The sequence below is a fragment of the Lynx rufus genome, unplaced genomic scaffold, assembly GCF_022079265.1.
Source record: "Lynx rufus isolate CCGP_SWC_20201006 ecotype Redwood Valley unplaced genomic scaffold, mLynRuf1.p SCAF_10, whole genome shotgun sequence".
NCBI lineage: Eukaryota > Metazoa > Chordata > Mammalia > Carnivora > Felidae > Lynx > Lynx rufus.
Genome location: NW_025814824.1, coordinates 12,991,637 through 13,015,951, shown reverse-complemented (window position 1 = coordinate 13,015,951; position 24,315 = coordinate 12,991,637). Strand labels below are relative to the sequence as shown.

At 42.3% G+C, this 24,315-nt stretch overlaps 1 protein-coding gene across 12 annotated transcripts in view; it reads left to right on the top strand.

Annotated features, from left to right (window-relative positions):
- TRPM3 (transient receptor potential cation channel subfamily M member 3) overlaps positions 1–24,315 on the top strand; it is a 797,690-nt gene that overhangs the window by 704,535 nt on the left and 68,840 nt on the right. For 4 of the 12 annotated variants that reach the window (XM_047102096.1, XM_047102041.1, XM_047102032.1 and 1 more), the window contains 8 exons: positions 290–424; positions 3,920–3,970; positions 11,916–11,951; positions 12,110–12,250; positions 15,234–15,263; positions 16,137–16,426; positions 17,340–17,568; positions 19,932–20,099. In XM_047102096.1, coding sequence (XP_046958052.1) covers positions 290–424; positions 3,920–3,970; positions 11,916–11,951; positions 12,110–12,250; positions 15,234–15,263; positions 16,137–16,426; positions 17,340–17,568; positions 19,932–20,099 — 1,080 coding nt within the window. The remainder of the gene's footprint in view (positions 1–289; positions 425–3,919; positions 3,971–11,915; positions 11,952–12,109; positions 12,251–15,233; positions 15,264–16,136; positions 16,427–17,339; positions 17,569–19,931; positions 20,100–24,315) is intronic. The other 8 variants (XM_047102058.1, XM_047102051.1, XM_047102016.1 and 5 more) reach the window with 3 other exon arrangements.

The window sequence follows — 24,315 nt, the reverse complement described above, 5'->3', positions numbered from 1 at the left end:
ACACCTTTGTACCTTCTTGGGATCCAGAAGAAAAAAGAGAGTCAAGGAGGAAATAGCTTTTGGAAGTAGAAACCTTGAATTTTATTTGCAAAGACAGACCCCAAAACACAAGAGAGATTGTGGCTGTCCCAAAAGTGGAGGTGGGAACAGTCTTGCCAGCATGTTTTTGGATGTGCTGAAGGTTTACCAGATATCAAAGGCATCCATTTCTAAACTGTTCAGGTGAACAGCACCAAGCAACTGCATCCCTGGACCCTGGGGCAGACTAACTCAGTGACTTGATTTGCAGGTGGGGTCTTTGGAGCAAGCCATGTTGGATGCCCTAGTTCTGGACAGAGTGGATTTTGTGAAATTACTCATAGAGAATGGAGTAAGCATGCACCGTTTTCTCACCATCTCCAGACTAGAGGAATTGTACAATACGGTAGGACCAAGCTAAGGCGCTTTTTATTTTCTCTGTGTTTTTTGTTTTACCTTCTCCTGCCCCCCCACATGCCTGTGAGTCTCTCCCCTCCCCTCCAAATGCATGGATCATTTTCCACAAATACTCCCTTAGACCTGTAGACGACAACGCCAAGTCACCAAGATCCCACTTGTTTTAACTGCTCAGTTGTCAGTGGAAAGCTAACATTCTCAGATTCTTACACAAAACCACAAGACTCTGGGAATTAGAACACAGTTTATACTATAAGCCCAGAGGGCATTTGAGGCAAGCAGAGGAGAATTGATTTAACTCAACGCATCAAAAGGAGACCGATTAACTATCCTGCATCATCTTGTTATTCTCAGAGCTACCATCATTCATCCCCTTGCCACCAAAATGGAATAAAATGTAAAATACTCCTTATTTGGAGTTGCCCCAAAATATTTTTTGTATCATGTAATAATTTGCCAATTTGTTTACTAGGGATACCAAGGAGTAACCATAAAGAAAAACTACTATTTATGAAGTTTTTTATACTATTCAGTGAGTTAAGTACATTGGCTCTGAGCTGAGACTCATTAAAACCCAATGAAGTTTAAAGAGTAGATATTGGAACCTTCAAGAGGAGAACAAGGTATCTGGAGAGTACAAATGAGGAAGGTTAAGAAAAACTTTCTTCCCAAAGGCTCTGGACCTACTCAATAGTTTTTGCTACTTGTTCTTTTAATTTCACATTCTACCAGGACAAACTCCTTTGGCTCTCCAGTAGACTTCTAATGTGATATCCTTACATAAACTACATTGCTCCATTTCCCAAATACTCTTTCAGTCCATCTGTGATTAACATGTTGGGGAGGTAATTCCTATGATAAATCAGAAGCAGTATTAAATATATAAGCATTCTTAATCAAGGTCAATAAATTTTTACTTGGAATTTTTTTTAAAAAGAGTAGACATTGTTTTCCTCCATTTTACAGATAAGAAAACTGAGGCCAAGAAGGGAATTGGTTTATCCAAGACCACAAAACTCCTAAGTTAAAAAGAAAGCCAGTACTGAACCGACACTTCTGTCTCAGGGGTTATTCTTCTCCTCATTGGTCATAATGCTCCTCTGTTCCACCACCCACAGCACTAATAAGATGGAACTTATTGACCTATTCTCCAGCCAGTGGTGGGTGTTAGATGCTGCCACACTGGCTCTATCTCATTCTTGATGCTGGAACTAGAAAACAGGTTAGCAGAGTGGCTCCAGGTTTCTGTGTCCTCTGTAGAGTTTTCTTAGTTCTGCATAGTAAAACTTCCAGTAAGAATAACAGACTGAATTAAAAGAAAGACTAGGAGGCCCCAGCTTCCATCCCCATAATAAAGATCAATAATTAGCCATAGGAGAAGTGGATAAATTCCTAGAAATGTACAACCGACCAAGTCTGAATCATGAAGAAATAGAAAAATTTGAACAGACCAATCAATAACAAGTAAGGAGATTGAGTTAGTAATCAGAAACCTCCCAACAAAGAAAAGCCCAGGAGCAGGTGGCTTCATAGGGGAATTTGGTGAATTCTACAAAACATTTAAAGAATTAACCCCAATTCTTTTCCAACTTTTCAAAAACATTAAAGAGGAGGCATTCCTTCAAACTTATTTTAGGAGGCCAGCACTAATTACCCTCACACCAAAGCCAGATAAGGACACTACAAGAAAAGAAAACTATAGGCCAATATCCCTAATGAATATACATGGAAAAATTCTCAACAAAATACTAATAATACAAATTCAACAGCACATTAAAAAGTTCATACACCATGATCAAATGGGATTCCATTCCTAAATGCAAGGATGGTTCAATAAATGCAGATCCATAAAGGCATACCACATTAATAGAATGAAAGATAAAAATCAAATCATCTCAATAGGTGCAGAAAAAGCATTTGCAATGTTCAACATCCTTTCATGGTAAAATCTCTCAATAAACTGGATATAGAAGGAACACACTTCAATATAACAAAGGCCACTTGTGATAAATTCACAACTAATATCATACTCAATGGTAAAAAGGTTGAAGGTTTTCTCTCAGAGATCAGGAATAAGTTAATAGTGCCCACTCTCTGCACTCTTATTAAACATGGTATTGGAAGTCCTAGCCAAAGCAGTCAGACAAAGGAAGGAAGGAAGGAAGGGAGGAAGGGAGGGAGGGAGGGAGGGAGGGAGGGAGGGAGGGAGGGAGGAAGGAAGCGAGGGAGGGAGGGAGGGAGGGAGGGAGGGAAGAAAGGGAGAAGAAAGAACAGAGGGAGGGGGAAAAAGGAATCCAATTTGGAAGGGAAGAAGTAAAACTGTCTTTGCTGATAACGTGATCTTATATATAGAAATTCCTAAAGACTTCACACACACACACACACATACACACACACACACACACACAACTGTTAGAAATAATAAATGAATCCAATAGAGTTTCATGACACAAAATCAATATACAAAAATCAGTTGCATGTCTATACACTAACACAGAACTCTATGAAAATAGAATAAAACAATCCCATTTACTTCACAATATCATCAAAAACTGTAAAATACCTCGGGATAAATTTAACCAAGAAGTAAAAGATCTATAAAGTAAAATTGTAAGACACTGATTAAAGAAATTGAAGATGACACAAGTAAATGGAAAGATATCCCATAGCCATGGATTAGAAGTGTTAATGTTAAAATGTCCATACCACCCAAAGCCTTTTATAAGTTCAGTGCAATCCCTTTCAAAATTCCAATGGCATTTTTTCATAGAAATAGAAGAAACTGTCTTAAAATTCACATGGAACTACAAAGGACCCTGAATATCCAAAGCAATCTTGAGAGAGAAGAACAAAGTAGAGGCGTCACATTTCCTGATTTCAAACTATTTCACGAAGCTATAGGAATCAAGACAGTATAGTATTGTCATTAAAACAGACACATAGACCAACAGAACAGAGTTAAAAGCCCAGCAATAGATACATGCACATGTGGTCAATTAATATTTGAAAAGGGAGCCAGATATTTAAACACAGTGTAGAGGATCCTCAAAATATTTGGGGCTGAGGGGTGGGGAAAATGGGAGATGTTAGCTAAAGGGTATTAACTTTCAGTTATAGGACAAATAAATTCCAGGGGTCATATGTATAGCATGGTGACTATAGTTAACAACACTGTATTGTATAATTGAAAGTTGCTATGAGATTAGGCTTTAATGTTCTTATCATAACAACAACAAAACGGTTGACAACCTCCTTTACAAAGACTGAACCTAGAAGTCAAATGCTCTTTCTTGAGGAACCACAATCCCAAATTCTGCCAGTGTGTGTGTTTGGAAGAGCCAGGTACAACTGAGCAACTAGAACAAGGCTCATCATGAAGAACGACCCCCTCCTCCACCAGATCCCTTCCTTCCAGATCCTTCTTGCCTTGCCAATGAGAGCCCCTGACTAGCAAAACCATCTGATTCTTCTTTATTGTTTTCAGAGACATGGGCCCTCAAATACATTGTACCACTTGGTCAGGGATGTCAAAAAGGTAAGAACCCTCTCGACTGCAGGTCGGAGGCCCTGTCTTGACTGCTTCCTGTGATTAGAAAGCGCCTGTGTTTTGCATGCACTGCCAGAGCGCTCCTGTCCCTGCGAGACGCCTCATTTCAGGACACTGTTGTGTGTGTTGCCTTTTAACTATGACATCTTTGCTTACAATGCAGCTGTGGTTTTACCTCCAGTCTCCGTGGTTTTAGATGCTTTCTTTGGACATAATGTTTTTAGATAGCGGAACGCTAGGCTTTGCCCCATGCTGTGTGGATTTATGCCATTGCCTGTTTTCTTCCCTGCGCCCCTCACTGTTCGGGGAGCTGGTTTCCATGTTGTGTGACCAACCGTAGGAGGTATCTGCACATACCAGCTCCTGATGCGATACATCACTGTCACTCCTAACACTATACGGAGCTCAGGAAACATAGCTCAAAAAGTCTCAGAGAATCAGAAACTAAAATGCATACGTGCATTCCGTTCTTTTAATGCTTTATTTTTTCCAGCATATTTTTTCACGTTGACCATCTAAGTTGAGGGGAGGTTAAAAAAAAGAAAAGAAAAAGGCAGTAGGTTTGGATGAAGCAGAATGATTCCCATATTACAGAGATAGAGGCTGAAATGTAAGGAGGTGAGAACTGTAGTACGTGGTTAGGAAAGAGGTAGAATTTGAACTCAGGTCCTTCGATGAACAAGAATATACCAAACCTTTAGTGATGACCAGAAGCATGGCACTAATCTACGCTTCCTATATGCTTCAGCTCTCTTCATCTTCGTGACAATTCAATGAAGTGAATTATTATTTTATTATTATATAGTATGATTCCCATTTGTAGGTAAGAAGAGTGAGGTACAGGTAAAGCTGTGTTTGATCTTAGCCAAGTGCCTGTTCTTTTGCTCCGTACAAGCTCTCCCAGAGATAACTTTAATTCTGAATCCTTGACAGCCGTTCCCAGTTGAAACTAATGTTTCAACTCCGAAGGATGGACTAGATGGGGGCGCTTTTCCCACCCCCAACACACACACACACACACACACACACACACACACACACACACACACGCACAGCCACCCACTAGTTTGTAGCAATTCTTCACCAAAGCCCAAAGGACATAGTCAGAGAAAGCTACAAAGTAAGGTAAAAAAATATATGGAGTCACTGTCTAGAACTTCCCTTAGGAAAAGTAGCCACTTTTTAATTTTTCCCTTGAAAGCCAACTAAAGGTCCTGGGGCTGCTTAGAATGTACCTATTAACCAGCTGGACCTTTGCTAGTAATGAGTAAAGGGGACAAAAAACAAAACAAAACAAAAACCAAAAACCCCTTCTGTTGGCTCTTGGAAGCTTTCCTCTCATCTCCACATGACTTTACTGAAGGATACTTCATCTGTTGTGAGTGAGTGAAGCCTGTTGTTCTTTCAAAGCAAGAGAACAGTCGCTGTGCAATCTGTACATCCAACGCAACCACCATTCTACCAAGATCACATCTTTCCTTGATCTGACGCATTGGGAGCCGTAATCACACCCGCCCTCAACAGAGCCATTTCTCTTACCCTCAAGTCTTCCAATTTTGTGTAATTTATCCTGGCTTAAAACTGCCTGGCAACTAAAGAGGGGGAAGTGTCTCAAAAGATTCAATGTACACATTTAACACATATTCTTTGCCAAGATATATGTTGCTCACATTCAATAAAATGTCCTGAGGGTTTTTTAATAATAAATAAGACATCGTCCCCCTCACCTTGAGCTAATCTGTGTCGCTGCAGGAATTGTGAGTCTTTCTAGGGCGACAGCTATGCCTTTGTCCCTCAATCCCAGCCATCGGCCAATTTAAGCCTTCAAATAAAGTCACTGATTCACCTCCAACTCCTAGTTTTTCGATATCTTGACTGATTTCCAAAGGGATTTTTGCAGTTAGATTATACTGAGTATAAATGATCAAAACCCCTCCTATTAGGTTCTCTTCTTTGTAGGACTCTGCTTTACGATATCATTTTGTCCCTTCTGAAATCTCATTAGCTGCCTACATTTGCCCCTGTCACTTGCATTAGAAGGCATGCATATTTAAGGGAAGGGTTTTTTAAAACATCTCAGCTAAAGATGGACTCCAAAAGTAATAGAAACTAACAAGAAAGACCATGATGGTTAGGGTTTGGGAGGAAGGAGTATTAGGAGCAGCTTTATTTTTCTTTTAAATGTGATCCAAATTTTGGAGCAAAAATACATAAAGATTCATTTAGGTACTGATTTATTAAGTGGAAAAAAATGATTACAAATGGTCCAGGATAGTTCTGAACTGGCTTATAGGAACAATTCATCCTTTTATGTGGGAAAGGAGACAGGCTTTAAAATGCTAAGAAAACCTTGGGCAGTGGAAGCAATTTTCAAAATTAAAGAACTTGATAGCATGCGCTTTGTGCTTTGAGATTACAAGACTTTATATTACATGTTAATTGATATGATCTGTGACAAAAAGAAAAAAACGTGAACCAGTAAGTGCTAAGCCCTGATAAAAAATGCTATTCTGAACCGTAAACACAGTGTTTGATGCTATGTCTATGAGATAAAATGCAAAGAGCTCTTACGGACCCAGGGAGTGCGTTTAAGAATAATCAGGTGGTCCTACGTTTATCGGTATGGTCTCTCCAAGTCGAATTCTCCTTTGACATCAACAGAACTGAATTCGGAGAAATGCTCCCAAGCTAGTTTCAAAAATCTCACATTATTTATACCAGGGGAGCACTGAGGTCAACGGTTTGTTATTCAGCAACAATCAGAAATTTGAAATGATAAAGGCCAACCCAGTCCCCTGTTTTCCTGCATAAATCCATGGGACTCACCAATGCTACATTATACCAGAGTGGCCCGAGTCTGTCTGCTTTTCCGTGAAATCTAACTTGCCATTTTTAGAAGCTAACTGTCTGCTCAATTTGTGCCTCTGTATGTTTTCAAGTACTAGTTTTTCCTTCTTAACTTACATGTCCTAAGACTTCAGATTACCTGGATTCTCATTCCCCACCAAGGGGCGGGGGGGGTGGGGGGTGGTGATATCTGAGTATTATATGGAAGTAGTTGTGAAATTATGATAGCTTAAAATTCATTCACATGGGAATTAAGACAGGGCTTTGCAGAATGGAGAGGTGGGAGAAAAGTATTTCAGACCCTCGTTAGGTAAAGCAAGGACATTTTCATAATCCCATCAGCCAAATTCATGCAGATTTCCAAAAGCATTTTTTTTTTTTTCAAGGCTGCCTGCTCTAGGGGCACCTGGCTGGCTGAGTTGGTGCAACTTTTGATCTCAGGGTTGTGAGTTCGAGCCCCACACTCAGTATAGAGACTACTTAAATAAATAAGACTTAAAGAAATAAAATAAAGGGTTGCTCGGTCTATAACCATGCCAACTATTGTGGGACTGTCCTCTTTGTCCATGAACTTTTGCCAGAGTAGTCTTTTCTCCCCTCTTCCTTGGTAAACCTGACAACCAGCAACCATTTGATACCCGACGTACATTAGAAGGAAACAAGCCCGTTTTGAAGGCTTGTTATAAGTTTCCACGTAATGTGTTTCCCAAACAGCTGAAATCTGATGGTGAACGTCATAAGCTGACTTCTGAAAAAGATTTTATTTACAAGAGCCGATCTAATACATGCATTTAAACTATTCTTTTAATTAAAAGTCACCTTTAGGAGGGCATGGATGAAAATTTCAGAGTAGCGGCTCATGGCTTGAGAAAAAGAGACAACGTTTTCAAGTTGTCAGATGGTACCTACCAATGAAGCCAAGCTTCTCTGTTTCACTCTGTGGATCAAAGTATTTGAGTCACACAGCTTGCCGCGTGCTGGTAAGGCATGAAATGGGACATAAGTGTGCAGGCATTACCAATTGCCAAAGTAAATATCAAAAAAGGGAGGAGAGACTAATAGAAACAACAGACCAAAGGGGCATTATTCCAGTATCATTCTTGAATTCCTATTTGAAAAGCATCCAAGCATAGGAAGACTCCTCCAGAAGGTTTTTGGACATTACCTGTGGTATATGAGGTGCCGTTCACGTTCTCTGCTTTTTCCAGAGGAGGTGGATGTGATGAGCACAACACCATGCCTGTCTCTGGGCTCCCAGTTCCACTAACCAGATTTCAGGGGCGATTAGTGGAAACCCCATCAACGGTGCGAGTTCTGGACAAGAATCTTTGCGCAGTGACCAAGCAGCATAGAAAAAAAAGAGCGGCCTGCCGGGCAGTGGTCAGACAATCGGACCTCTAGAAATAGACGGGACCTTAGAAGTAACTCTGTCCCAAGTGCCTGTTTTCAGAGTGTAAACTGAGGAACAGAGGAAGGAAGTGATCTCCTCAAGTTCACAGAGAGGCAGAGCTAGGGCCACCGTGCTAGCCCAGCGCTATTTCCACTGCTGGGTCATACGCTGGGTGTTCTCTGCATCTGTGACATCTGAGGTCACAGGTGGCCACGGCCATCGGCACAGCACCTCAGACATGCCCCAATGTTACCAGCCCCCTCAAAGTTCACCCAGCACACATATGTCGCAAGAGGCCGAAATTGCACCCGATTCTACAAATTATATGAAACCTATTTCTTCTTCCCCAAAAGGTTTCCATTCTTCCTAGTAGAAATTGTGAAACTAATTTCCCTTAATTTCTCTGCTTTCCAGGCCTCGGTGCTGGTGGGGGGAGGGGGCGATGAGGACAGATGCAATCAGTCTTGTAGGCTTTCAGACACATTACTTGGTAAAGTAAGCTCTCCCTCCTCCAGATATCACTTTAACAAGGGCATCTGACTCTCTTGTTTCTAAATCCTCCAATCTGCTGTTTTCATTTGCATCGCCTTATTACCCATATAAAACAGAACAGGCACCTAAATGCTGGTGGAACCCTCACCGGCTTCGGTTAGGTGAACATCGCCCCCTTGTGGTCAAACAGAAATGCAGGCCAATTCCTTTAAGGCGCTGGCTCAAAGCTAAGCAGAACCCAGAACGCTCACTAAATCCTTTCTCCTACTTCAGCCCAGATCACATTTAAATCACTTGAAAATAATAAAGCTTTATATGAGAAGTGCCTACAAAAAAAAAAAGACTCCAGCACTTTCTCTTGTTGTATATAAACCTAGTAGCCCTTTGTGAATAAAATCATTTGCCAAAAATATTTTACTGGCCCGTCTCAAATTTTTATCGAATTTTACCACGATCCCTTTCCTGATAACCCCCCACTCTTCTAGACAATTCAAAAGCATAATTATTGCCACTCACTTCAGGCAATATTGGTGTCTCGTTCTTAGAATTCAAACTGATGTTCACACATAGGTTTCTCAAAAGAAAATATACATAGGTGTTAGGTTTGCTGTTACTCATGATTCAAATTTAGAGAATTCTTACAGGATTAAAAATAAGGCACAAATTCATCAACTTGCTATGATTGCTTTTCAGTAGCATCACACAAAATCTTTTAGGGAATTTTCTGAACCCTGGGACTCAAGCATTATATAGAGACCATAGGAGCCATAGAGTTGCACCCATTTTACAGGGAAGCCTTGAGGGAAACCAGTTGATTTACGAAGGACAGACAGAAAGAAGCCCAGGGCAGTTGATTCACAGCCAGGGTTCTCCACCCTGCCTGCCTCACAGTGCCCAGGAAAATAACACAAATGCGGGGCCTCTTCTGTGGGTCATCCTTGTAGACGCAGATGAGATGAGGCAGACCCAGGAGGGTCCAGACTTTGGGGTTCTTTGACTCTTGAAATAACAGGCCTGTCTAACTGTCAGCTACAGCTGACGATCCAGAAACCCACAGCCTTGTTAAGCAGTCCCAAAACAATGGAGAAAAGTGGTTGCATGAGTAATATTTGTAAAGTCAGTTTCATGTTTATGGAAAGGGCAGTGCATGAAAAGTTACTATCTAAAGACTTCCTCTAAGTTCCCTTTTCTCTGTTTTTGCCATGCTTTGCATAAAGAAGTCAGACACTTGGTCTTGTCTGACCACCTGAGGATAGCTTAACTTGCCAACACAGGCAGATTCATGAGAGAGTCCTCAGAGGAGATTCCGAAATTCTGAGAATGGTTGGGGAGGACAATAAGACCATCTTTAGGAAGGGACATTTTGGTTGGGATTCTGATGAGCCAAGGTCAAGGATGTAACACAAAGTGCTTCCACCGCAAGTGTGATGGCTTTCCTCAGCTGCCTCAGATTGGGTCCCCAAGCCTGCTTTGTGCCCCAAGCCAAGGGAGAGGTGGAGCTTGATGGGCAGGGCTAGGAAGGGTCGGGGGCGGCAAGGGAGTCTAAAGAGCAGCACCAGGATCTCCTGTGCTTAGGCTGCTGCTTCATTTGCTCTCCGTTCATTCCTTCTCGTTCCTACTCCACTGAGAACACCAGTGGAGCGATAGGCGTATTTCAAGTCAGTTTCCACGGTGATACGGGGCTATCCCAAACAGGATGACTCACAGACTGTGGCCAGTTAGTTCCGATACTGACAAGAACACAGTAGTGAAAAACCTGAAACTGAGACTTGATCCCAACCACATCCATTAATTTCACTGTTTTACTCATTCACATTCTTACCAGCAAAGATTCTGAATGCCTACCACACACCAGCCACTATAAAAGGCACTGGGGATACAAAGATCAATAAAGCAATTAAGGCTATGGGTTTGATAGGGAGGATACAGTGGGCCACCTCTAACCCTGAACCCCTTACAAATGTACGCTGTTGACCATAGCAAAGCTGAGGAAGCATTAACTGAAAACCTACCCTCAGTTAGCAAAACAATTTAAGCTGATTTCCTAATGATGACTGTACACTGTAAATTTTCCAATTTTGTCATGTGAGCCCACCCGAACCTTTGTTACTAGAACAGCGATTCCACAAACTTTGGTGTATATCCGAATCACCTGGAGAGCTAATAAATCATGTAGAGGCCCATACATTGAAGCAGGACAGGGGCCAGGCCTTTGTACTGTCACCAAGTTTCCCAGGTGGTTCTGATGCCACTGAAATTGAATAACCACCACCAAATCTCACACAGCATCTGGAGTGAGTCCTCCATTAAGGACAAAAGTAGACAAAGCCCTCGTGCTTCTCCTATATATATCCAAGGGCATAGTGCAAGTGCTCCCTACACAGTGTGGTACCCTTGCCATTCATGGTATAGGGCATACTTTTGCATCAAGGAAATAAACCAGACAGTGAATTAATTAATTACACCCTTTGAAACTCACTGTGTGCTCAGAACTTCCCACAAATGGAATTAATCCTTCCTTGACCTAGCAGAGCCAGTATCTTTCCTTAGACCCTATAGAGCACCTTTTAGGTGTAGAAGCCAGTAATGAGTAGACAACGGTAAAACCTCTTGTGTTTTCGCACCTATATATGCAAGCAGCTGAAACTTACCCCATAAGAAGCACTCTTTGAAAGAAAATATCCAAAATCTGCTTAATTCTGGGAAAATAAATATTCCCTCCATAGAATCTCTTCTGATGCCACTGTATTTCTCTTAATAACCACCAAGCGTGCTCCTAAATGACTTCATCCTGACATCCATCTGCTCTCCTCCTGTGAAAAAGGTGCCAAATTTGTTTCATTGTTAATAGAAGTCTTCCCAAGGGAGATCTGAACTCTGAGCAGAGTCCACCTGATACAGGCCCTGGTAATAACAACCATCTTCTGGAAGGAGTCTTCATTTAGTGAGCATGAAGAGGTCAGCAAGAGAGAGGTAACAAGCCTGGGCCAGAGGCAGAGCAGCGCAGGGGGCCCGGAGAACATCTGGGGGAAAGGAGTTGCTAGCGACTAGGACTCGTAGCATTTGCCATGTCAAGCCTTGTGTTTCTTTCTGCTACACTGGTGTTTTTTTCTCCCCAGCTGAAGACTTGAATAAATATTTTGATTTTCTGTTATTGCCGACGATTACTGCATCTTCTTATTTAACTTATGTCTTCTTTCCAAGCGAGAATATCCAGGTTTCGGTTGGATCTATTTTAAGGTGAATTAATTAACCAGCATAATAATACATTCATATGTTTCTTTTTTAATTATTTTTTTTACTCTAAAATAGTTACAGAACACATGGCATAGAATCCCTAGTAAACCACGCTGTCTTTTGGATGTGTTTGTGTGTGTGTTTTCCTTCTTCCCTGATAGGGGAACCTGCCCCCAGACTATAGAATCAGCCTGATTGACATCGGCCTGGTGATCGAGTACCTGATGGGCGGGGCTTATCGCTGCAACTACACGCGCAAGCGCTTCCGGACGCTCTACCACAATCTCTTTGGCCCCAAGAGGGTGAGTTTTGCAGCAAGTTTCCTCTTCTGGACTCCTGGGAGGACTAGGGCACGACACATGTGGGGTGTGGTTTCGTTATCTCCAAGGAGCATCTCAGATAAGAAGGCAACTGGTCTACCCACCTCTTCCTCCCTCCCAAATCCTTCAAAAGGAAGAAAGAAAAAAGGCAATGTATTGGTTGATACACTCCTTTCTCTTCCCCAGAAGGTCCAATTAAAATAAGAAACTGGCAACTGGGAGTGAGCCTTAATGATCAAGGAATAATAATGAAAGTCAAATTAATCCTATCTATCTCAGTGGTTTGAAGGTTTTTGGTCTTGGGGTCTATTTATACCTTTAAAAATTATTGAGGACCCCGGGACCCCAAAAAGCTCTTATGTATGGGAGTTCTATCTATGGGTATTATCATGTTAGAAAGTAAAGACTTAAAAATATTTATTCATTAATAGTTAATATTAATTCATTTTAAGTTAACCATAAGAAGCCCATTAGATGTTAGCATAAATAATGTATTTATGAAAAATAACGATTTTTGTGATAAGAGTAGCATTGTACCCTTTTTGCATATTTCTGCAATATCTGGTTTAATAGAAGACAGCTACATTCTCATATCTACCTTTGCATTCAGTCTGTTGCCAGATGTTTTGGTTGAAATATACAAAGAAAAGCTGACTTCATACAGACATGTAACAAATATGACAAGTATATACATATATATATAGAGAGAGAGAGAAGGAGCATTTTAATAATCTTTACAGATAATTATAGATATTCTTTTTTGAAGTTACATACATCAAAACAAGTGGCAGGTTTTTTGTTTTTTTTTTAATGTTTATTTACTTTTGAGAGACAGAAAGAGATAGAGCTCAAGCAGGGGAGGGCAGAGATAGAGGAAGACACAGAATCTGAAGCAGGGTCCAGCTGTCAGCACAGACGCTAGGCTTGAACTTATGAACCATGAGATCATGACCTGACCCAAAGCCAGACGCTTAACCGACTGAGCCACCCAGGCACCCCACAAGTGGCAGTTTCTTAAAGATTAGTTGCAACACGAAATCTGAAATAGCTTCAGTGAACTTTTTATACTCTGTTACTTTAAAATTCATTGGTTGATCTTACACTTTGCATGGATCTTGTAACATCAAGGATTGGTCATTGTAAAATATTGGTTTGCTGAGTTATACAGATCTTCTCACTGTTGACACATTTCATTAAACAATTTCAAAAACTCACATTCATTAATATCCCTTCCAATCTTGTCAGAAAAGTCTTTAACTTCTGAAAAACTGTCAAGGTCATGGGGGAAAGGATAACAAGTTTTCAAAAATTCTCCTTTTTTTCTAATTGCTGCTTGGAAAATTTTGAATTTTGCCATTGGCAACAAATACCATCAGTTACTTTCCTTGAAACAATAGCCCCACTTCGGCCATTTCCAAAAATATCTGCCAAATGTCCAAGACTAAATAAACATAGTTTGTCTGGCAGTCATTCCTTCCAGCAGACAGTGCATGAAACAATGTGGCCACAAGCCAAGGAACTGCGTGTTTGTCCTCAGGACAACCCATCATAGCTCAGTATGTAAGGAAAGCGCTTAACCCATACTTACCATTTCGTCCCTCAAAACCCTGAAAAGACATTTCTTTAGCATCGAAGATAGAGATTTAATAAAGTTAATATTTTTTTAGGCCTCATCAAGGGCTTCTTAAGTAAAAACTGGATTTTTGTTTGTTTTTAAACTTCAAGTGCATAACAGTGGAACCTAATGACCGCTAGTAAAGTTTGGTGCCACTGCCTTCATTCCTGCCACCCCCCCCCACCCTGCAGTTTTATTCTCCATTCTTTTATGCCATCATTGCAAATGTTAACACAGTGTCAAAGACAAGTAACATCTTAGTATTATTAGGAAAACACCTTTGACTTCACAGAGACCCAGATATCACAGGGTTCCTGGACCGCATTTGGAGAGCTGTTACACTAGCTGGTGGTTGGCATGATTTTTATTTTTAACGAGGCTTATCTTCTGATTTTGAAAGTATTTTGTGGTGCTACGAGGCCACTTTGAAAACACCAGGAAGTATAAATAAGAAAAAAAATCACACAAATTTCAAACTGCTGGGCACTTCAGAAGCTAAAAGGAAAGAAACAGAGAGAGGCAAGGTCTAAGCTATTCCTACTTGAGTGGTCAAATCAAATTTCGAGGAATGGTAAGGGCTGCAACCTTACTATTTTACTCAACTTTCAAGAGAGCACTCAACCATTCTGTAACATTTAACACAGAATGGGAATCCCTGACCCCTGAGATGTAATTTTGTGCCTCCCCTCATTAGATATAAATCAAGGGCTGTAATCTGCTGAGTTGTCTTCTCTCTCCGTCTTGGCCTGTGGCTATTTTGCACATTCTCAGCGTGACCATTGATGCTACAGTATGTGCTGGCACTTTCCACACCACCGAGCACCTTTTGCTACCATCGGCACATGCCCTTGTGGTCCCATGACCCTTTGCTCTACTGGACAGCTGCATAGGCGACATGAAGTATCTGAACATATATTCTGAGTAATATTCCAAGTCTCCAGGTAACAGAGGTATTTCAGAAGTTTGAGAAACATCTCATGGTTTGAGTGAACATTTCATGGCTTACCCAAGTGCCTGAGATCATGGAGATGTCAGCTAAATAAGATGGTTCTAGGAAGATGGAAGAAATTTTGGTCCATGAAAGAGATTATAAATCTGCAGGCTCTACCCTGGGGCGATCTCATTGTGCCCCTCTAGATATCTAATTTTCTATGATTCACTAAAATCACTAAATCCCTAATTCTAGAATTTCTATAAATAGGTTCCTCTTGTAGCATTTTATTTAGTGAAATGAATAAATGCTATGTGGTACCATAGAGATGTTCTATTACCTGGTTAAGATATAATAGGATTCTTTTCTTACCTCTATAAAGAAAGATCTAACTTTATGTATAACATTTTTTTAAACAGCCCAAAGCCTTGAAACTACTGGGAATGGAGGTGAGTATTTGCCCAAATTATTAATGTCAATTATTTATATATATGTATATATATTCATTATTCATTAATGTATTCATAAATATTCATTCATATATTCTTTATATATATTCATTCATATATATTCATTCATATACTATATATATATATACATATATATAAATAATTGACATATATATATTCATTCAATTGGTAAGGCTTAGTACATGATTCTAAAATAAGGAAGTGGACTTTTTCCCAGTGTTGAGAGGGCAAGTCACAGTAGCCTTGAAAATTCCACCCTGAGGTTACATTAGCAAGAAAATAAATCGTATCTGAAATACTAACTCGATAACCAAGGAAGCATATAAATTCCAGTAAGTGAAATCTATTCATGGGTGTTTACAAATGGCAACTGATCCAAAGGCCAGAAATACTTCACAAATGCACCTGAGAGGTATGTAGAAACTCGAGATAGATTATCTGTTTCCCAGCTTTTGTTCATGTGGGTATTGTGGCTTAGGCACCTGCAAGTATAGGATGTCTTTGTCCTTTCAGAGAAAAGGGTAGTGCTGTCCATCATGAGGCACAAATAACCTTACACATAGGGGAAAAAAAAAAGCGGACAAAAGTAAAGGAAGGAAGGAAGGGAAATTGAAAAATACCCACTGAAAAATGCTTACTAAAAGTTGAAGTACAACACTGACATGTTCCCATAGGGCTGATCTTGTTTTAAAGTTAGGAGTGAGTGCTTCCGGGATAGGTGCTGGGAAAGGCTAGTTCATTCTGTATCAATCCCAGAGCAGATTCCGTAGTACATATACAGTAAACAACCATATGATATATTTAGTTGACTCATTTCTCACTCCACCTCTGTTTTTTTCCCTAAAATGACAGGATGATGTTCCCTTGAGGCGAGGAAGAAAGACAACCAAGAAGCGAGAAGAAGAGGTTGACATTGACTTGGACGACCCTGAGATCAACCACTTCCCTTTCCCTTTCCATGAGCTGATGGTGTGGGCCGTCCTGATGAAGAGGCAGAAGATGGCCCTGTTCTTCTGGCAGCACGGCGAGGAGGCCATGGCCAAGGCCCTGGTGGCCTGCAAGCTCTGCAAAGCCATGGCCCACGAGGCGTCTGAGAATGACATGGTTGATGACATCTCCCAGGAACTGAACCACAACTCCAGGTGGGCCAGCCCAGCAAATGGGGTGGTCAAGAGGGGGCAAGAAGAGGAGGCAGGCCCCAAATACTGGAGGGTCTGAGCTACCCAAACCACTCGGCAGAGGTAGGGTCACCTCAGTGGTACACACAGAGGGTGGACACCAATAGTTAACATTCATGGCAAACAGTGCTAGATACGCAAGTCCTCACAGATATGTAGATTTTATTTCAGCCTCTCAACTGCCTCAAGAGGTACGTCCTCTTATGATGCATATTTTATATTTAAAATTTTTTTCAATATTTATTTATTTATTTTGAGAGAGAGAGACAGAGACAGAGCACGAGCAGGTGAGAGGCAGAGAGAGTGGGGGGAGACACAGAATCTGAAGCAGGCTCCAGGCTCTGAGAAGTCAGCACCAAGCCCGAAGTGGGGCTCGAACTCCTGAACCACGAGATCATGACCTGAGCTGAAGTCAGACTCTTAACCGACTAAGTCACCCAGGTGCCCCTATTATGCATATTTTAAAGCTGAAGAAGGTGAGACTCAGAGAATTTAATTAACTTGTCCAGGATCCCAAGCTTGTGGTTGATAAGGCTCAGCCATGAACTGAGGTCTCTCACGTGTAAGAAGACCTACCACACTCTACTGGTTGATTTGTTTTGGTCTGCCTCCCCCATCCGTCGCCTTGAAATGGGGGCCTTGAGTACCAAGAGCATGTCCTGTTCGGCTTATACCCCCCAGTTCTAAACACAGTACCTAGCACATGGTGGACGCTTCATGGGTGTTGGCTAGATGAACGAGTGAACAGACTCTACCCTATGAGCAACAATGGGGCCACACAGTAACCCCCTTTTGTGGCCTGGCCAGTGGGCCCCCACTTTCATCATCCAAGTCTCCAAGATGGCCAAAGGACAACCCCTCACATTCTGTCTTTCAGGGACTTCGGCCAGCTGGCGGTAGAGCTCCTCGACCAGTCCTATAAGCAGGACGAACAGCTGGCCATGAAACTGCTGACGTATGAGCTCAAGAACTGGAGCAACGCCACCTGCCTGCAGCTTGCTGTGGCTGCCAAGCACCGCGACTTCATCGCACACACGTGCAGCCAGATGCTGCTCACCGACATGTGGATGGGCCGGCTGCGCATGCGCAAGAACTCGGGCCTCAAGGTCAGCGCGCCCAGAAGGCCCTGTTGGCTGTGAGGACCGGAGGGTTGGTTTGGAGCTTTCCGAGCTGGTGGAACTAGGCATTTTCTTATCTCAGGAGGGTGGTTTTAAGCCCCAACCGTGACTCAAAATCTTCTATATAGTTTTGTTTTGTTTTTTTCATACAGAGACTACAGCCTACCCCAAGTTCTGCTAAGTCAGAACCTCTGGAGATGGCATGCCTAAACATTAGTATTTTGCAAAAGATCCAAAGGGGATGGTCACACACAGGTACCATAAGAGGTACCATTTGTTCTGGCATAAGCCATGCTGCACCAGGAACCGCGTACCGGGCAACCTTGCGTGGCCGTGCAAACCTCAATGCCTTGGCCCTCCTTTGTACCTTGTCATAGACACCTTGGCTCCCCCCAGCTATGCTTGAGAAATGTTTTCACCTGAAATAAAAATGAGATGGGTTTATGTGTAAAGATGTTGCTAGATCATCTTGGTCTGTTCTTAACTGATCAAAAACACGTTGCAGACCAGTTATGTAGAGCCTGAGTCCATTTTAGGTTTCTCTAAGCCTGTACATGCACAGTTATATCTGTATAAGTTTTCATTTTTTTTAAGAAACCATGGAGGATACAGAGCCAAGTGTTTGTAGTGGTTACCTTGGGGGCTGAAGGTACAAGACATGGGATGATGTGTGGCTTTGCTTCTTCATGTTTTCCTCAGTGTTTTACAAGGAAGACATTTAATTGGAAGAAGCAAAAGAAAGAGAAAATGGGAGAGAAAAGACTGAAAGGAGTTTTCAAATGGTTTCTCTGTTTAGAGTTTGTGGCTGTTACAACTGAAGCCAGGCTCATATTTACCTGGGAAATTCCTGGTCTAGGCAACTCTGAGGTCAGCCCAAGGCAAAAAGGCCAGAGCAATCGGCTAAGGCCACCCTGATAGAACCAGCACCCCTCCCCCATGCCATCCTCCCTGCAGGTTCTTGGACCTAGAGTCTCAGAAGAGCTCCATGAAGTGGGTCATGGGCACCCTATAGCTGCACTACCAGTGACCGCCAAGCCTGGCTCTCAGATCCGAGGACAGGGTGTCATGTCCCCTTGAGACTGCCAGCATGCCACCCGAGCCTTCTCAGGCCTGCCAGTCACCCTGAGTTCAGGGTCACCACCCTCCATTTTCCCTTAGTGGCTCCAGAGTCCTTGTGAGCATTCAAGCACAGGCCACCCCTGCCTCATTACTTGCGGTTCATTTTCACTCACTGTTCAGGATCTCTCTGAGCCCTCACCTTGGTGCAGTTTCTTCAAGGAGGTTCATATTCAGAAGACTTATAGAGCAGAGCCAGTTTAGTGATTGGGCAAAGAGGCGGGAGAAGATCTGGGGAAGACAAATCACGTGTGGGATTATCATTCAAATGGAGAATGAGGGGCACTGGGTGGCTCAATCGGTTAAGCGTCCAACTTCGGCTCAGGTCATGATCTCACAGTTTGTGAGTTCGAGCCCACATGGGGCTCTGTGCTGCCGGCTTAGAGCCTGGAGCCTGCTTCCAATTCTGTGTCTCCCTCTCTCTCTGCCCCTCCCCCACTCGCGCGCGCGCTCTCTCTCAAAAATAAATAAACGTTAAAAAAATGAAAAACAAATGGAGAATGAGATTGCCCTCTCGTGAGAAGGGTCCATAAATTTATTACCATCACATGGAGGCTGAAGCATATTGTTTATACATGATAGAAACACAGTGCTGGGCTTCCTGGAGTGTTTGTGTAGGGGATTCTCATGGTGAATACAAAGCCTACGTGTGTGTGTGTGTGTGTGTGTGTGTGTGTGTTTCTGTTGTGCAGTAGCAAGTGCCAGGGGAATACTCCGAAATGAAAACATGCTTTCCCACTTGGATTTTCTCAAGGTCAACTTAGGACACGGAGATACCCAGATGACTCCACTTGATGTGTTAGCAAACAAATGCCAGTGGACATGCATTTGAATTGATTTCACAAAGCCAAGCGCTAATGGCTAAATGAAAGTCTGAATTCTTTCCCACTTTTTCCTTGAGCAGGGCCCCTCATTCTCCTCAGCTTCCCCCATGCAAAGTGGGTGTTAATTGGGTGGATTTGGGTAAGATGCTCCTTTTCTCCAAAAACTACTATGTGCTGTTATGCGCAGCTACTACTGTGCATAACAGTTCCCGGATGGGCACGAGTGACCCTCTGCGTGTTAACATGTGCAGGTGCCTCACTCAGGGCACACACGTGTGCCCACACGCACGTGTGCACTCACACACACACCCCACCACCCTAGGCCCTCTGATTCTAAGAAAAAAAAAAAAAACCACCCTCATCTTAATCCTTTAAATGTGATTATTATTATTATCATTATTATTACTTTAGGTAATTCTGGGAATTCTACTTCCTCCTTCAATTCTCAGCTTGGAGTTCAAGAACAAAGACGACATGCCGTATATGTCTCAGGCCCAGGAAATCCACCTCCAAGAAAAGGAACCAGAAGAGCCAGAGAAGCCCACAAAGGAAAAAGATGAGGAGGATATGGAACTGACAGTAAGGAAAACTATCCCGTCCTTGTCCGCGGGCGGCAAGCCTACTCCACCTTTCCTGTTGATACAACTTAAGACTCAGTGACTCCCAAGGTCACCCTCCAACCAGGTGCTTTCATTTAAGTGTGAGACCAGAGTATTACAAAAGTGTCTTCTCTAGGCACAGATAACATAACAATAGGGACTATTTCTGTGCAAAATCCTTCAGCCAGGGTCACAGGACAACCCAGTGAAATCCAAAAGCCAGGCACCCCCAGTTGTCCAAACAAGCCACGCTTTATAAAGCAGCAGGTGCTGGGGCAGTCTTAGCATACGAAGAAGGCAAAGGAATGTATGTGGGGGCAGCCAGCCGAGCCACACTGGGCTGGAGCCCTTCTGGTGATCAGATGCTACGCCTTTATCTGTCTTCAGGGTCAGGCTCACACATGCAGGACTAATTGAATTTTGAGGTTTGTATGGAAGGCTTTTATTAGCTCTTCTGGTATAATTATAGAACATGGATGCTTTATTCTGCAGCGAGAAGGGGCAGCTGGGCATGGGACAGCTTCCTGCAACCCCCGCCTGAGCAGTGTGACCGCTACTGGATCGTGTCCAAAGTCTAAAAATGTCACATGCTGCTAAAGAGACAAACAGGGCTTCGGAGCTTTGGAGACATCGCGCGACAGCTCCATAGGACTTCCCTGATATCCCCCACCCTCCCCACCACCCTGAGCAATGACTGTGATGACTCAAAAAACCTGTAAGGAGAGAAAACCAGAATTGGTTTTGCTCAGGTGACAAAAGGCCCTTTCCATTAGTATACTAGTGGGAGCACCCTGTGAATTGTTTTTCCTCCAGATCAACAGTATTTCCTTCCAAAAGGAAACCATCCCAGCCCCGAGTACAGCAGGGTATAGGCATCTGGCCACTCTTTTGACTGACCAATTATTCACAGTTTTTGACTCACAGAGTTAAAAGCCAGTGTTGGTTTTCCATTTCAGGATTCTTATAAAAACCAGTGGAGGCGCCTGCTCGCCTCTGTGACAGGATCAGATGACTGTCTTCCCTAAAGATCTTACTATAATTTTGGCCTCTGAATCCTTCAAGGATAGAGAATGATATTTTAACCATTAACAGAAACAGTAGTACTAATAATACCAAATCTTTATTAGAGGGGTAAAGAGTGTTCATTCTGGAGCCAGAATCCTGCCCCAACACCTACTCACTGTGAGACCTCGGACACCATTTCTTAACCTCTAACATGGGAATGATAACATTGTCTCGCTCACAGGCAGTTTTGCAGTTTAAAAAGTGTACACGTCACTTCTGTAGACTGGGGCCTGGCATATTGTGAACCTTGATAAATGTTTGCGAATATTGTTAGGATGGCACTAAATGTTTGACGTGCGCGTACTCATGGAATCCTCACAAAAATCCCATGAGGTAGGTACTGTTATTATCCATTTTACAGGTGAGGAAGCTGAGACTCAGAGAAGTTAAATTGCCCAAGGTTACCTAGCTAATTAGTTGCAAGGCCAGGATTAGAACCCAGACATAGAGATCCCATTGGCCATGCTTTTAGCCTATAGCCTCAGGGATGCAGAGAATTTCTTCTTAGTCTCAAATGTAGGCATTCACTTGGTTTGGTCTACCTCATAGCAGAAAGAATCCAAAAATAATGCACGGGACTCCTACGTCAAGTATGACTTGGCCTTGAAGCCTGAAGGAAGGACCCTATGAAGGCAGCCACAAGCTGAATCACAGTTCTCTCTGGATGGGTCTCAAGGAAGAAAACAAAGAAGGCAGCTCCCTTCTCCTGCTCCGTGTGGAGCTTTGAGAACCCGATCCTTCAAGAAATCACACTAAAGGATGCATCTCTCGACTGAGAGCAAAGTCTGCTTCCCAGAGAATAGACCCTGCTGTTGTTTACTGAGAACCTGAGGGAAAGACCTCACACTAGCTCTACAGCCTGGGCTTCTTCCCCACAGGCAGAAACAGCTAGAAGGAAAGGAAGAAGGGATTTTGTGGACTGGTAAAGTTAGGGCTGGATAGCAGATATCTTTAAGCTGGAGCCTCTTTTGACCCTAATGACAAATTCTGTCCCTGCTGGAGCACTGGTGTTCCTTACCCTGGAGAAGATTGGAGAATGCAGCGTGCTGACACCTCCACTCCTTTCATAGGAAAGATATTTGAAGTTCGGTGCTAAACCAATATATCCTTTCTTGGATGGGAGCATTTTCCCCTGGCCCCTCCAAAATTATGCACAAAATATGAGCTTCAATTTCATTATCAGTAGCCTTTAGTGGCCTAGTTGACTTCAATGGATCTTTCCCAGACTTGACATCTGTGTCCAGCCAGCAAAAATTCTCAAATCCATATTATGTAGTGTTGCCTGTATTTGACCCTATTACATTCTGCTTAAGGAATGTAGTCAAAGGAAATGTTTGACTACTGGGAAGAGAAATCAAGAAAATCAGTCAGTTAAGCTGCTTAGGCTGGAATTAATGAAATTTCGAAAATGCTTTACTTAAACCCACAAAAGAAAAGCTTTTAAAAAATGCATTCACTTGGGAACGTATCTGAATAATGAAAGCAAGATAGGCCGTGTTGTTTTTGTTTTTTTTTCACCTGCATTGCCAGATACGTGTTTTTGCACTCTGCCTAATAAAGCTCCAACATGTCCAGAGACCCAGGGCATTGTCTCAGCTCTGTTGGGGAAGCCACTCTTTCTAGAGTTTACCCCAAGATGTCACTGTCCAAGATGCCTACAACTCCCCAAGCTGCCTTTACTAACATCCCATTATGTCCCCAAATTGTATTGTATTATTGAGCAAATACAGAAGCAGAACAGAAGCAGGGTAATTATGTGACATAAATTATAAATTATAGAAGGATGTAGCTCAGAGTTTCTTGAGGTCAGTGGTCAATATCGATAGAAGTCAAACGTGCCATATCCATCATGGAGATTGACCCAGCTCACTGATCAAAATAAAGGCTTGGATAGGCCATCGAATGGGATCTTACCTACTCATTAAGTCAAGGTAATTTCCTAGCCATAGAGGCTTTAAAGGAATGGAAGTTGCCTTGTTACCTTCTCCAGAAATCCTATTGGTTACAGGTTCATCTTTTGCGATTGTTACATATTTAAGAAGGTGGATAGTTGAGGCAATGACAAAAGTAGTTGGAACTATTTGTATATCTTGAGTAAGGTGGTTTGAAACCAGAATTATCTGCTCTCAAATTCAAGATAAACAAATGGTTTCTATAATTAGATCTCTCAACTCTAAACCTGTATCCCACTCCTTTTTCCTATCCTAAATCCTTGTCAGTCACTGAGTAGTTAGAAGGATTTGCCCTGTTCTTACACTTAATAAAAATCTCATTTCCCAAACATGGTAGAACTAGCCTTGTCTTAGAATAATACCAAAACAATTAAAGTCAAGAAATTATGCTATAATAGAGCCCTAATAACACTTTTCTTTTTCCTGGCGAGAAATTCCCAACCAGATTATTTTCGTCAAGACTATCCAAGAAAAGTCTCAGTTCATTGTAACTAAACACTAGCTAGTATACACAGAGCACTTATTAAGTGCCAAATGCGTATTTATTTGTAGACCAATCCTATAGCAGGTGCCATTATTACCTCCAATTTAAAGATAAAGAAACTAAGATTCAGAGCAGTTAAAAGATTTACCCCGGGTGCCATGGATTCTGAGCATCCAAGAGAGGATCCGGTCCTCCTTCTGAATGACTCAAAGTCTGGAACTCTTCACCAGTAGGATCTTCAGCCATATTTGACTCATCCTGCCACTTGCTACCCAGACAGGCATACATCTGCCTTTTCTCAAAGTCTGCCTTTTTTGTGATGTTTTATTGTCATTTTTGCCACTGCTGTTGACATGGGTGAGAAGGAAATAATTCGATTCGTAAGGAAACTTCCAACAGCTTGGAGATGAGGCCTCTCCAGGTCAGGCCTGACTTCTAGTCCCACCCAGCAGAATCTCCCATGCAGAGGAAGGCATTGTGCTTAGAAGTCGCCATGAAACTAATCCCAGCAGTCATTTGGGTTTTATGAAGTTTGAGATCAGGGAACCAAGGTTTATGCCTAAGGGTTGAGGAGAGGTTTCTAACCTAACTAAGCTCCAGGCACTTCAGATAACCTCTCTAATACTCGCAACCTTTGGGTAAGTTAGATATTACTGGTCCAGTGTGTTTGTTTGTTTGTTTGTTTGTTTGTTTTT